General features: G+C 29.7%; 1 protein-coding gene across 3 annotated transcripts in view; it reads right to left on the bottom strand.

The window, feature by feature from the left end:
• The window catches only part of LOC136990909 (ataxin-2-like), a 97825-nt gene extending 89834 nt beyond the window's left edge, over positions 1-7991 (bottom strand). For 2 of the 3 annotated variants that reach the window (XM_067289371.1, XM_067289370.1), the window contains exon 1: positions 7346-7990. In XM_067289371.1, coding sequence (XP_067145472.1) covers positions 7346-7392 — 47 coding nt within the window. In that variant the 5' untranslated portion in view covers positions 7393-7990. Of the gene's footprint in view, positions 1-7345 lie in introns of all 3 variants that reach the window. The other variant, XM_067289369.1, reaches the window with a different exon arrangement.
• Between the last annotated feature and the right edge of the window lie 5764 nt (positions 7992-13755).

The following is a 13755-nucleotide window of genomic DNA, read 5'->3' as shown; positions in this document are numbered from 1 at the left end:
CTACATGATTGATAACAGATAGTTAGGACTCCAGCCAAGGAGATATCTATTGATACATAACAGAATTAAAGTTTATTAAGGAGGGGAAAGCGACACAGTTATAGCATGTTGTGGCTGCTTGCAGTCCACTGTTTTCAAAGTGTAGTAAGAAATATGTTAAGGGAAAGTAATTAAAACAAAACATCCTGGCAGAAAAAGGAAAACAACTATATGACAGGATAGGCAAGTGGTTCTCAACCTTATTGTGGCCATGGAACACTTTTCATATACCTTTTCTAGTACAGAGTATTAATATCAATATATTCAAAAATTGACGAGCAATTCCATGTTTACCATTCTCTCAAAACAATGAAGAAATGAACTAATAAACTTTATTGTATTGAATAAAATACAACATGTAATTATCTACAAACAAGATAATACATTGGAGTATATTAGAAAAAATTTGCAATAAAAACTTTAAAATCTTTTTTTTTTGGCGGAATTATTTGTAATTCAGAAAGTTCACGTTGAACTTTCTGAATTACAAATAATTTAACCGTACTTCTAAAATTTAAATTTCGTGCAAATTCTGAAGTTCTCTTGCTGATCATGGGGTGGCATTGAAGTCAGTCTTTGGCCAGTAATAAATAATTGATGTGGATTTATTTCTATTACATATCATCATTTTTCATTTTTGTACAAATTTTGACATTCTGTCACTGATGGTGAGGTAGCATTGAAGTTGGTAATGTTGGAGTGATGGCACTTATCACTATTGTTTGCAATTTTGTAAACTTTTATGATCAGTGCTTCAAAAATGTATCCAAAACGTAATAATCTGGCAACGGAGATAAATGCAGGAGTATCACTCTATCACTGTGGAAACTAAACTAACTGCATTAGATGAGAAAACCATGTTTGAAACACTTACTAATAAGCAGTAACAAACAGGTAAATGAGCATAATGTATTCTATTAAGTACATTGAAGGATCACAGATTAACAATACATGGTTATTCTGTGTTTAAATATACTTTCTAGATTAGTTTTTGACTTGCAAACATTTCAACTTATGACAAAACCTCAGAAACCTAACCTATTTGCAAGTAGGGGAGCACCTGTACAATTACAAAAGACAATTTTTATCTATTTATCCATACACTTATCCATTTACCAACATCATATCCACATGTTGCATTTTCATTTTGGATTATTACACTCCAAATACAACTTCATTTTAAGACCTTTTTTTGGAAAATCTTTGAAGATGTAGTATACCATATTCCTGCAGAATAAACAACTTCAGATTTAAGCAAATTCCAAATATTGAATAAATAATCCATTTTCCACAAAATGCATCACTAACATACTTAAAGCATAATTTGCATATTAGTGCATAATATTAAATATTGTATGGTATACTTGATTTCATAAAAAATAGTAAAAATTCTGTCTAAATGATTTAGAAAATAATTTTTAGTGTTTTTAAAACAGTTTAATGTAATTATATCTTCTATTTGTGGGATATTTAATTATTTTGTATGATATTCATCCCCACACGTTTATTTGTACTTATTTAAATTCATCTCTATGTTGGTTTGTATGTGATGTAACAGAGTGAGAGACACAGAATGCAATGTAATACTAATACACGACATGCAGAAGGATAACCGACTAGTAGGCCTATCCCAGTTTGTATTTTCAGCACTTAGGCAGTTTAGGAGATTCCATCTCAAATATTACCTTTCCTTTTCATCTTGTCCAGTTTATCTATTTTGTAACGACATCTACAAAGAACTGCTATGAAAAATGAAATGAAAGAATTAAGGGAAAAGTGGAATATCTGAATTAAAATATCTTCTAAACTGCACACAAGTGTTGTGTTTTTAACCACTGCATGGAAGTACAGAGTAAACAATGATGTGAAGTTGTGTAAAAGTTTTGTTTACCTTCTAAAAACTTTCGTGGAATATACATCAGTATGGGTTGTAAACTACATGGAATATTAGTAATTAATAAAGTACTTATAATAATTACATGGTTTTTTAGTTAAAAAATATATATAAAACATTTTTTTATAAAATAAATTTATTATATCGTAATATGAATATATATTATGTAAACTGCTAAAACTGAAATGTTGCTAATAAGATCATAAATAACATCTAATTAAAATTATATGACCTAGTATAATGTCTTGACAAATGAATATCTTAAAATATTGTATTAATCTACATTTCTATTGAATTTGCTAATAAAAACACTATGCTATTTACATAAAAATGTATGGTACTAACATTTCCAATTTACAAAATATTGTATAATTTTCTGAAAATTTAAAAAAAAGCTAGCAAGGGCTCTTGCTCAACCTCCTCGGCACTCAAACGGAAAGTTAAGGAGTCAGGAAAATAATTTTAAATTATATTACAACATAAAATTTAAATAACCAAAGTGTAAGAGGAATAATTTTGTTAAATTGCAAGAAATATCTCTACTTAAAAGAACATTTAATTTTAAAAAACACTAAGACAGCTCAAAGTTAAAATTGTATATGATGCCACCTGTTATCGAGATTTTATTAAAAAATAATTTTTACATTGTTAATTATTATAAAAAGGAAAAGGGCTTAATTTTGAAGAGAGAGAATTTTTTTAAATTGTAAATGTCAATAATGAGTAAAATTTTCATTAAATTTGGCCCACTTGAGAGTTAAGATATGACACCAACCCTTTCTCTACTCATCCCTTCATCCTTCAATCACCAAAATTTAATAGCATCAATACACCATATATAGAAATAACCTTGTCAACTTTCAAAATCTTTGGTTAGTCCAGTCCTGAGATATAATGAAAAATAGATGCAAACACACATACACACACAATTTTGTATTTTTTTTTTTAATACTTTTGGGCTCCTTAAGTATCAAAACGTTGGGGGATCAAAATTTGACCAGTCACCAAACTTTCCCTGTGTTATATTCTTTAACAGCTGGGAAAGTAAAACTCAATTTTAAATACTTTCTATGCTTCTTTTAAAAACTTAGATCATTAGATAATCAATTAAACATTTGGTTCAAACATAACATTAGATAATTCAATGTAATTTATATACACAACTCAGACTGGGGGAAAAAGCATTAGTCACAAAAATGTTCAAATAAATAAATGTGTGACTCATTTCACCATAAGTATTAGTTATTCAAATAAAACATTAATCATATTGATCAGTTTGTAACTAAGTGAATAAAAAACTTTTACACTGCAAATAACTATATTTTCATACTACTAATGATATAATGTCTATATAATTTTTTTAATTAACTACTAAATAATCATTTTTTGGTCAAAAAACTGCATTGCTCAATAATTTCAATCATAAAATTAAACTCTATTTTATGAAAATGAATTGATATCACAGTCATCCTAATTAAAAATACAATAATTTGAATTCAAACATCAGCATCAATCTACATATACATTGCAAGAGGGTCAAGTCATAACGATGAGTAAGAAAAATTCCAAATACGCCGACAACTGCCGTAAATGATCGGGCTAAATTTTGGATATATGATTATAGATTAGAAATAAATTCGCACTAGAGTTGCGGGTTCGAGTCCCACTTCGGGCCAGTACTTTTCTTCTAGTTTAATCTAAATTAATTAATTAAATATTATAATTATTAGTTTTATTAAAACTAATAATTATAATATTTAATTAATTAATTTAGATTAAACTAGAAGAAAAGTACTGGCCCGAAGTGGGACTCGAACCCGCAACTCTAGTGCGAATTTATTTCTAATCTATAATCATATATCCAAAATTTAGCCCGATCATTTATGGCAGTTGTTGGTGTATTGGCTTATGATATCAGGTTTCATTTGATGTATATTTGTATAAGAAAAATTTCTTGTCAGATTTTGAGTAAATATAAAAAATATATATTTTACATGAAATGTACCCCTTATTTCTATTCCTACTTTTTGTAGTATTGTATAAAATAAATTACATTAAAGAAACAATTTACTGGTAAAAAAAATATTGGAAAAAGATATGTTCACTCTGTCCCTTATGGATCAATGCTTGTGAATAAAAAATATTACTTTCTTATTTGTTCTACATTTTAATTTAAATTACATTTATTCTATTCTATATTCTATTCCTCTTTCTAGTGAATCCTAAAGATGACTGCTTAGACTGCTGCCGAAAATGTTCAATTAACGAATAACTGGTTAAATATAAATAGTCATGAATACAACCTGCATATCATATTATTCTATTGTTTTCTTTAACTTTCTTTTACTTTGTTTTATACCACTTTTCCATGATCACCAATTTGTTCATTCAGAAACTGATCCGATGTAGTCTTCCATTCTCTTCATCTCAATGTAGGATGGATATTGACATTCTTACCCATCAGGTTAATCTCTCAGTCTAAATCTTTCTCATCTTTTTGTCTTTGCCTGCTTCAATATATAACAAATTAACTATTTTTTATATTCTAATGTAGATTAACATATGCAGACTGCTGATAAAGGTTTTAGTCTGTTTTATATATCCTAAATGTATGCAGTCATCACTTTTGATATCTTTATATCAAAAAATTAAGTTTCCACTGAGATGAAGAACATAGTCTTCACCAATTTTTTCCCACATAATTGCCTTCTTGATTCAGGCAGACATCATACTGTGACACCAGCTTTTGTATACCCATGTCGAAGAATGTTGCCACAATACCATTCGGCCAACCTTTAACACTGTCGGTCAGCGGTACACAGTGTGGACCTTGAAATTTGAGGAAACTCCTCACCGAGCTCAGAAATAATGAACCGATGCCTTTCTTGCACCAACTGATCCACTTTGTCCACCAAATCGTTGTTCATCACACACTTCCTTCCTTGACTGCTCTCATCAAACGTTGTCATGTCCTTGTTTGAATTTCTTGCACTATTCACGCACGCATCCGTAGCTCGTGAGGTTATCACCACACACATTACACATCCTTTGATGAATTTCACCTCCATTCGGCCCATCGGCCCGTAGAAATAGAATTACCGTTCATACTTCACAGTTGGCGGGAGACTGGATTGGCAACATCATGCTTATTTGTTTACCAAAGAGTAGCAAATATCTAAAATAGCTTGGAACAATGCTAACTGGTGAGGGAATATACTACTCACTAGGTGTGCACCCTGTCCCTGTCTCACATGCTACCATTTTTTATTTTGTGCATTAGTGGAGGTTGAAAAAAAATAAATAAATAAACCTTGTAATATTGTCGGTTAGTATTAAATGTTATAAATCTAAAAACCTGAATTTTTAGGCTACACTTTAATAGGTTAGTTTTAATTAATTAAATTATGGCTTAGATGTATGCAGTTACACAACCATTTAGTGTTTAGAAATTAATTTTGAATTTATCTTATCATAAAGTTAAACAATTTAGAAAAATTCTAGAAGAAACTATCACTCCAGAATGGGAATTAAGCCCATAATTTCTGATAATCATGCAAGTGCATTACCAATTATGGTACCTGAATTTTCATCAAGCATTAATATAAATCTAGCCTGAAAATATAACAGTTTAGACTTTTAGATTCTAATACATAATAAATAAGGCATCACATGTAAGTAAATAAGAATTTAAAAGATTATTATTAATTGCACTAAAGCAAAATAATTTTTAACAAAAATAAAGAATAAAATTCAGATAAAGTTTTTATCAAACATTAAAGATGACTGGAAGGAAAAAAACAAATCATAATTTGTTATTAATACTGTATATTATTTATCAATACATATATAATTCTTTATTTAGATAAAAGGAAATAAATTTAAACATTTCCTCTTATGTAAAACAAATTCATGAAAAAGAAATATATGTTTTGTTTGATCCGAGTAGTATTTTTGTATTTTTCAAAATTTTAATGCGTTATTCTTATTCTTTAAAATAATCAAAATATATTCATTTTCAAAATATTCTTCACAGAAATCTGGACTTTATATTCATAAGTACTTTAACTTTCTAAAAACAAATTTAAACTTTAGTAAAAGGAAAAAGTAAATATTTAAATGACAATCGACAGACATCTTACTATAACTCGTTAAGGATAAAATTTTAATTTTACGATTCCACGTGGTAAAACACAGACGGCGGTAAAAGTCACGGTATCAATTTAAACTAAAGCTCCTTTAAGAGAAATCTGCTCCATAAAAAAGTGATGTAAAACAGACAAAAGAATGTATCTGTAATACTATAAAGCAGCAAAATCGTTAGTCCTTATTAGTCTTACATATTATCAAATACGGTCCACAGAAGAAAATTAATTTAATAACTCTACTCGTTTTGTTTCCTCGGTAAGCGAAAAACGATAAACGTACACCGAAAAAACAACGTACGGATTTAATTTGCAAAACAGATTCGTTTTAAGAAATCATTCTACCAACACTTTATCAATAAACATTTTCCCTAAAACTGAATCACATCACAGTTCAATGAACTACAATTTTAGATCATCCACTTTTCAACAACAAATTTAAAGCATTGTACTGAATATAAAAATCTCTTACCTTATTAAGCTAAACTGTATTATATATTTATTATCACTAGTATTTTAATTATCACATATACATCTTACAATATATAATAACAAACAATAACAAATTTAAATAAGGAGAGTATCATTCAGATCCAAATTATAATTATCCTATATATTTTAGATTTACTTCATTAATTATAATCACCTCATTAATAATAATTACACAAATATACAAGGCTTATTCTATGTAATTGTGCTTAATGTATAAGATCGGAACAATCTACCCCGTTTGTTTTCAATCATTTATATATGTATATATATATATATATATATATATATATATATACAGTGTACGATAATTACATTAAGCGCAAGTTAAGATAATGTACAGAAACACGTGGACACGTTTTAACAATGGAGATTGGAAAAATGTTTCAATTTCAAACGCATACGTAATTGATAAGACAATAAATAAACGGCAGTAGTGTTAACACAATTGAATTTTGTGTGCGATGGCCTTTCTATAACAGAGAATTTGCGAGAAGATCGGGAGATAATTTAACACAAAACCTGCCATACGGGAATACGAAATTAACTCGAGACTTTTTAATAAAGTTAGAAAACGTTAAAATTAACTCGATTAAATCGAATATTTAAATATATCGCACGCATTGGTTAAGAAAAAGTCGGGTTTAGAACGAAACCTGACTCAGCTCGCATCAATGTTAGGCCTATTTTCTCACACCATTGCCAAATCAAAGAAAGATTACAAGCGATGTTTAGGAAAGAGAAAGAAAAAAAACGAAAGTAAAATTACTTTCTAACTTACTTATTCGTTTGTAGAGAGGTTCTTCCTTTCCTTTTATTGCTGTTCATGGCGACGATTGATGCGAAAATTGGCAAAGTCCTCTTCTAATAAAAAGGTTGGAATCAATTCCAAAACATGATAATAATAATAATAAAAAAAATAAAAAAACGACGAGAGAGAGAGAAACGATCAGTCTAATCCGAGTCTTTTAAATTACCGGCGAACGGTAAACAGTTTAAATTAACAAATTACTAAACAACTACACAACATTGATCTGTTTTGGTGATAAAACGAGTCAAAAAAACGTTTTCCTTCCCAAAGTTGATCTTGTTGTCTACATGGCGACAACATCCCAACAACACGGCCGGAACTACTTTTATGACGTCGGATAAATAGTGCGTCGACAAATCCCTTAATATTTCGATAATTCGCTATAATTTTAAATAAATATTTACCAAGAAAAGTTTATTCCGTAGCAAATATAAACAGCGTTTAAAATATTCCGGCGTTCGATTACGTATTCGGTTAATACCGGTGTGGATGAAAATGTGCGTCAACCGTTGCCTTTTCACAGCTCGAGGCGCCAGCTGATCGCAAGACGCCGGGTCGGGAGGTACGGTTTTGGCAATGTGCCAAGTAGGTCAACACCGACCAAAAGAAATGTTCGTCTCAATTCGTGTGAATATCGTTCTATGCCTAACTAACACGCCAATACCATAATAAATTTCCCTTCTATTCGTCCGTAGGTACAAAATCCCGTATCGAGAACCATTCCAAAATCAATTTTCTAATAATACCCGTTACAAATTTCGTAATAATGTTATAAATACCTTCCTTCCCCCCTTAATAATCTTTTTAACAATTGGATACAGGTAAAAGCAAACGCCGAATTAATTAAATTTTAATCGTTCCGAGCAAATACGATAAGTCAAAATGTATTTACTTAATAAATTCGATCCAAAATCGAAGAAAAAGTATATACACTATAAATCAATAATTTACCATTTTATACGTGTAATTTCCTTTTTTTTTTTTTTTAATTGTTAAGAGTCGTGCTACCAATTACCGTGCCTATAATTAAATATTTGAATAAAATAAGCATTTATTTCCCGTGTTGTAAACTTTATTTACATATTTTAATACGTTTTCTGTTTACAGTTCATAAACACATTGTACTGTATATCATTCATGCGTTATATTTTCGGGAAATATAATTTAATTATCGCAAAACGATATCGTAACGTATGATTAATACGTCAAAGTATTTAAAAGATAAAAGGGGGGAAATAGTATAATAAATTCCGTAAAATTTTTTTTTCACATATAATTCAATAAATCTTTATAAAAATAAGTACAGTACTAGCAAATTGGGTCGATATTTATATACTTATATTGCACGAAATTTATCGTAATTTTTAAAAATGTAAAAGACGAATTTTAATTTATGCAAATGAGTATAAACGAAACGTGTCGCAACATGTCAATTATCGAACGGGGCTTATAAATTCGAATGTCTTTTAAAAATCTATACAGAAATTCGAATTCGAAACCTAAAACGAAAATATTTAAACCCGGAAATAATGGTTTATTCCCGTATGAAGGTCAAAACGAAGTATTGATTCGTTAAGGTCACACAATAAACGTTTGAATCTTATTTACGATATTTAACGTTTCGACGACGCTTTTCTTTTTTTAAAATATTTTTCTATAATTAAATCATTACTTATTTAATTCTTGACGTCCTTGTTTTAACTGGTCCATGTTGTTGATTTCATTGAAAAGGCAAATGTTATTGATAAACTTTCTTGGGTATTATTAAAGAAAATATCAACAATTTAATTAGAGAAAAAATTATTTATATTATTTTTTATATGTCGATTAAGTAATTATTATTGTTTACTTAGCAATAATGATTTAACTGACTTGTATGTTAAGTTAATAAAATTTGGGTTTTATTTTTTCTAGCAATTTGTAGCTCGGTTGAATACATTTTACATGTGGTAATAAGTGCGAGTAACCTATTTTTGCCTTTCATAAACGGGAAAAAAATGTCTAAAAATTCATTAGAAATTCTAAAAACTATTATTAAAATTTTTTAAAAATTGTTCAGCTTTTAGAAAACTCCACTAAATTTTCTATAGAGAAATTATTTAATGTATAAAATAAATGTTTCTAAATTATATTCTATTGTCATAAAAGAATTTTATCTATAATTTTAAATGTATTTATTCTAACTATAAATATATTTTGAAAAATTATTTAATGAAGTGACTTTGAATGCAAATTTCTTTTGAGGAAAATACAATTACAAACATTCAACTAGCATTATTGATTTTATTGTAATTATATCTTTTTTTATATATAATCTCTTCTGCAAAAATTGAATTAGATAAAATTAATTTTATCTAAATCAATTTTTGGGATATTTTTTTTTATAATTATATAAATTTTTACTGAATCTATTGATTTGTGTATTTAATGAATTCTGCAAAAATTTATATTGTTAAATATTTTTGCGCTTTAATAATGATGAAATTAAAGAGTTAGAGAAATAAAAGATTAAAATTTCTGTAGTAATTAATATAATATTTTATGCAAATTTCTTCTAAATGTTAGAGAGATTTGGTGTACTTTGCTCTAGTATTTTAATTAATATGAAGAGAAATTTGACTGTTAATAATTTGTATTATGTTTTTGAATTTTGTTTTTCCTAGTTTTTACTCCATATTTGATTAAATTAATGAAATTTAGTTATCTGTTAAATAGCATTAGGGAATGTTTTGTCTACGTTCTTGTAAAACCACCGCAGGCAACACACGTGTTTTTCTTTGGCTAGTTAAGGAATACGAGTCTCCTGGGACTTTGTTAGTATGAAAACGAAAATCTTCCGTAGTAAAAATAGTTTTACTGTACTTTAAAGTTTGTAACTAGAATGAAAAGGCACTTTCCAAAGTTCAACTGCAATTCCCCATTGATTAACTTATGACGTCAAGAGCAATTCAATCATCCAATACTAGCGTATTCAAGGAAAGATTTATTGAGAGAAAACTAATCATAATGAAGATGAAGGAAATGTAAAACAGTCTATAAAGTTCGTGAACTTCGCCATTTCATCACTAGGAAATAGTGTTCGTTTTAAGTAACTTCAACCGTAATTATTACAGTTATTATCATTACTTTTTATTATAGACTCTTCGTATTGAATTTTATAACGATCTACCATCTTTAAATTTCTAGCATATTTTAATTATAATTATTATTGTCTTTAATCAGTTTACACTATCATTGATAACGAAATAATAATCTTCTATGACGTGGTTTAAAACACAGGTTCATCGAAAGGTATGGAGCCATGGGGTAGAGCGGACTCCTTTTGTTTTTTATGTTTTTTGAACACATGAAATACGTGATTAGATTAAGAAAGTTTTTTGTTTAAATCATTGTTCTCATTACTGATTTATAAGTTGAACTTTGGAACGTACCCAAACGTATCTAGCTATATATATATATAATCGAGATGGGATAATAATAATAATAATAATAGTAGTAGTAGTAGTAGTAGTAGTATGCGCAGAGCCCAAACGGTTAGGACAGTGTTTTTCAACCGGGGTGCCGCGGTACCTTAGGGTGCCACGGCGCCACGATTGGGGTGTCGCAAAGTTTAGGACCTTTAGGCATTTTCTTAGAAATTTGCTTAAGTGTAGTTCAAGTGTAGTTCATTGTCAGTATTTCGACAGTAATTCAATGGACTTAAATTTTGATTTTGAACACGTAGAAACACTATTTTTGCATTAAAATGCTACTTCAAATTGTCAATTTTTAAAATTATTTTTTCCGGGGAGGGGTATCCTTCCCGGGAAAAATAATTGGGAGGGAGACCCCACCCCAGCGTTGTGCTTAATATTCGTTTTCGCAAAAACTTCATCTCCCCATTAGCCCCCCTTGTTCAGATTCTAGATCCGCCGCCGGTCAAGGGTGCCACGATTTTTTATTTTTCAATCGGGTGCCACTCAATGAAAAAGGTTGAAAAACACTGGATTAGGAGTTCGAATTGGTACACAGTTAGGGTACGCCACGAGAACGTACACTAAGAAGGAATTTTTCGAAATTTCCCCTTACGGAGGAGGAGGAGAGGATTAAGACTTACCCTGAAGAACTCGGCTTCTACTGTATTATTTTAGATGCGATTTTTATGCATTTTTGCGGGAAATCGAAGATATTTTTGGACCCATCTAAAAAGTTTCTAATTAGTCTCTGAAGAAGGAGGACCTAATTTTTGCACCCGGTGAAAACGGGTAAGATCGGCTATAATCTAATAATCTTAATCTTCGCTATCGTTACTTTTTGCCCGAGAAATGCCGGGCTCATCTGCTAGTATAACGTATTTTTTACAGAAGTTTCCGTGTTAAATCTTACACGTACTTTCAACTTTAAAAATATAGCAACGAATTGCGTAACTTTCCCGGCAAAAAAAGTTAAAATTGTGTGGTTCCATCTGTTGAGATTATATTTTAAAAACCTTTTATATTATTAATTATTATAAAATGGCAAAAATCTTAATTTTAAATGTAGACACAAGTTTTATTTTTTTTAAATTGTAAATGCTAATAACGAGTAAACTCTTCATTAAGTCCGACTCCACTCGAGATATGCCCCACACACGCACTCAATCTATCTTCCTACCCTCTTGATCTTTAACAAACAAAATTCAATACCATCAATGTCCCGTAATACAAACTTTTCCGCAATATTTCAGAAATTTTCGACAAAATGCATAAGCATTATTAAGCTTTAAAGCGGGTGAAAAAATCATATTTCTCATACACATACTGGGCACGCTCCCTGGTAAAGCCGATTAAGGTTGTTTAGTTAAAAGACGATTAGGCTATTTCTGCTAGTTAGCCGCTGTAGCGAGGTCCACAAGGGCTGAAGACAGAAGTTAAGATGACTACCACCATAAATTATACACATATTATACCTCAAATAAAGATTGTGACGTACGAATATCTATTTCAGACACAAGCGTCTAGACCAGTGTTTTTCAACCTTTTTTATCTCACAGCACACTTCAACCTATGGTTAATGTTACCCTTGGTGTCAAGATGGCGGCTCGTCTCTGATTCTAGCAAGGAAACAGTGGGACGCACGTTCTAACCTAACCTAACCTATTCTAATAAATTACCATAATTATTAGCAACCAAATTATTAGGTTAGGTTAGGTTAGGTTAGGTTAGAACGTGCGTCCCACTGTTTCCTTGCTGGAATCAGAGACGAGCCGCCATCTTGGCACCAAGGGTAACATTAACCCAACCGATAATTAAATTACCGCGGAAAAAATCATATGATTTAAAGTCGTGTTTGTAAATATTCTATCGCCATATTACTTGCCACGTAACTTAATTATTTTTGTCTATATTTTTTGTAAATTAAATAAAACAGTGTTGTTGTTCCTTAAATTAGCAGCAGGTTTCAACAATAGTTATTTAAATTAATAATATCAAGTCTTAATTTGCATTTAAAAGTGGCATGGCCGTTGCATTTAAAAACCTGCAAAATATCCCGCTATTTCTATTGATAAATTAAAATAATTTGAACTAAATACGGGCAATTATAGATACATTTTTGATTTAAAGAAAATTTAATTTTAAATGAAATAGCACGGTGTTATGCACGTATAATTTTGCTTATGAATATATTTTACTACATTATATAACTTATACGTTTATTATTATAACAATGAAAAACTCGTATAATCAATTTAAAGAAGTATTAATTTTGACATTTACGCTTATTGTTCTTTGGGTTTCTTTCCAGAATGCTTTATTTAATAACTTTCGCGGCACACCAGTTGAAAATCACTGATTTAGATCTTGAGCCAGCATTAGTTCTAAATTATGCCGCTGCTACAAACATCACTAATATCCTGAAGTTCAATTTGTCGTATTCTCTGGTCGTAATTACAAATTATGAATGCTTTATTCGTTATTACTATTAGTTAAGAATGAAAAAAATAAGTTAAATGTTTCACAAATACAAATGCGTTTCCTATTCGGCCAGAATTTTTACGTGACTGTCACTAGCAGTGCTACATTTTATTATTATTTTTTCTCTCATATATCTATCCCTTTGTACTGTACCTTCCATTTTTTCTCCGCTGCTTCTGCTATAATTTAGGTACTTTAAATCAATAGACTTGTATTCCGAATTGAAGTAACGTGTGATCTAAATACTATATATCGATTCGATTCTACAAGACCTACCTGTTATTTGAAATTTAGCACCTATGGCCGTCCATAAACTTTGTTGAAATACAGTGTCTTTATACATGTCTTTTTTTTTTTTTTCCTGACATAAAGACACTGATGAGGTCGAGCGGATTTAATAAAGTCTTCTATTTCATTTATTTTTCTTTTCTTGGAGACTGTCACAAT

The sequence above is a fragment of the Centruroides vittatus genome, unplaced genomic scaffold, assembly GCF_030686945.1.
Source record: "Centruroides vittatus isolate TY-2023 unplaced genomic scaffold, ASM3068694v2 contig_1381, whole genome shotgun sequence".
NCBI classification, from domain to species: domain Eukaryota; kingdom Metazoa; phylum Arthropoda; class Arachnida; order Scorpiones; family Buthidae; genus Centruroides; species Centruroides vittatus.
The sequence above is the reverse complement of the archived record's forward strand: the minus strand, read 5'-3'. Positions and strand labels throughout refer to the sequence as shown.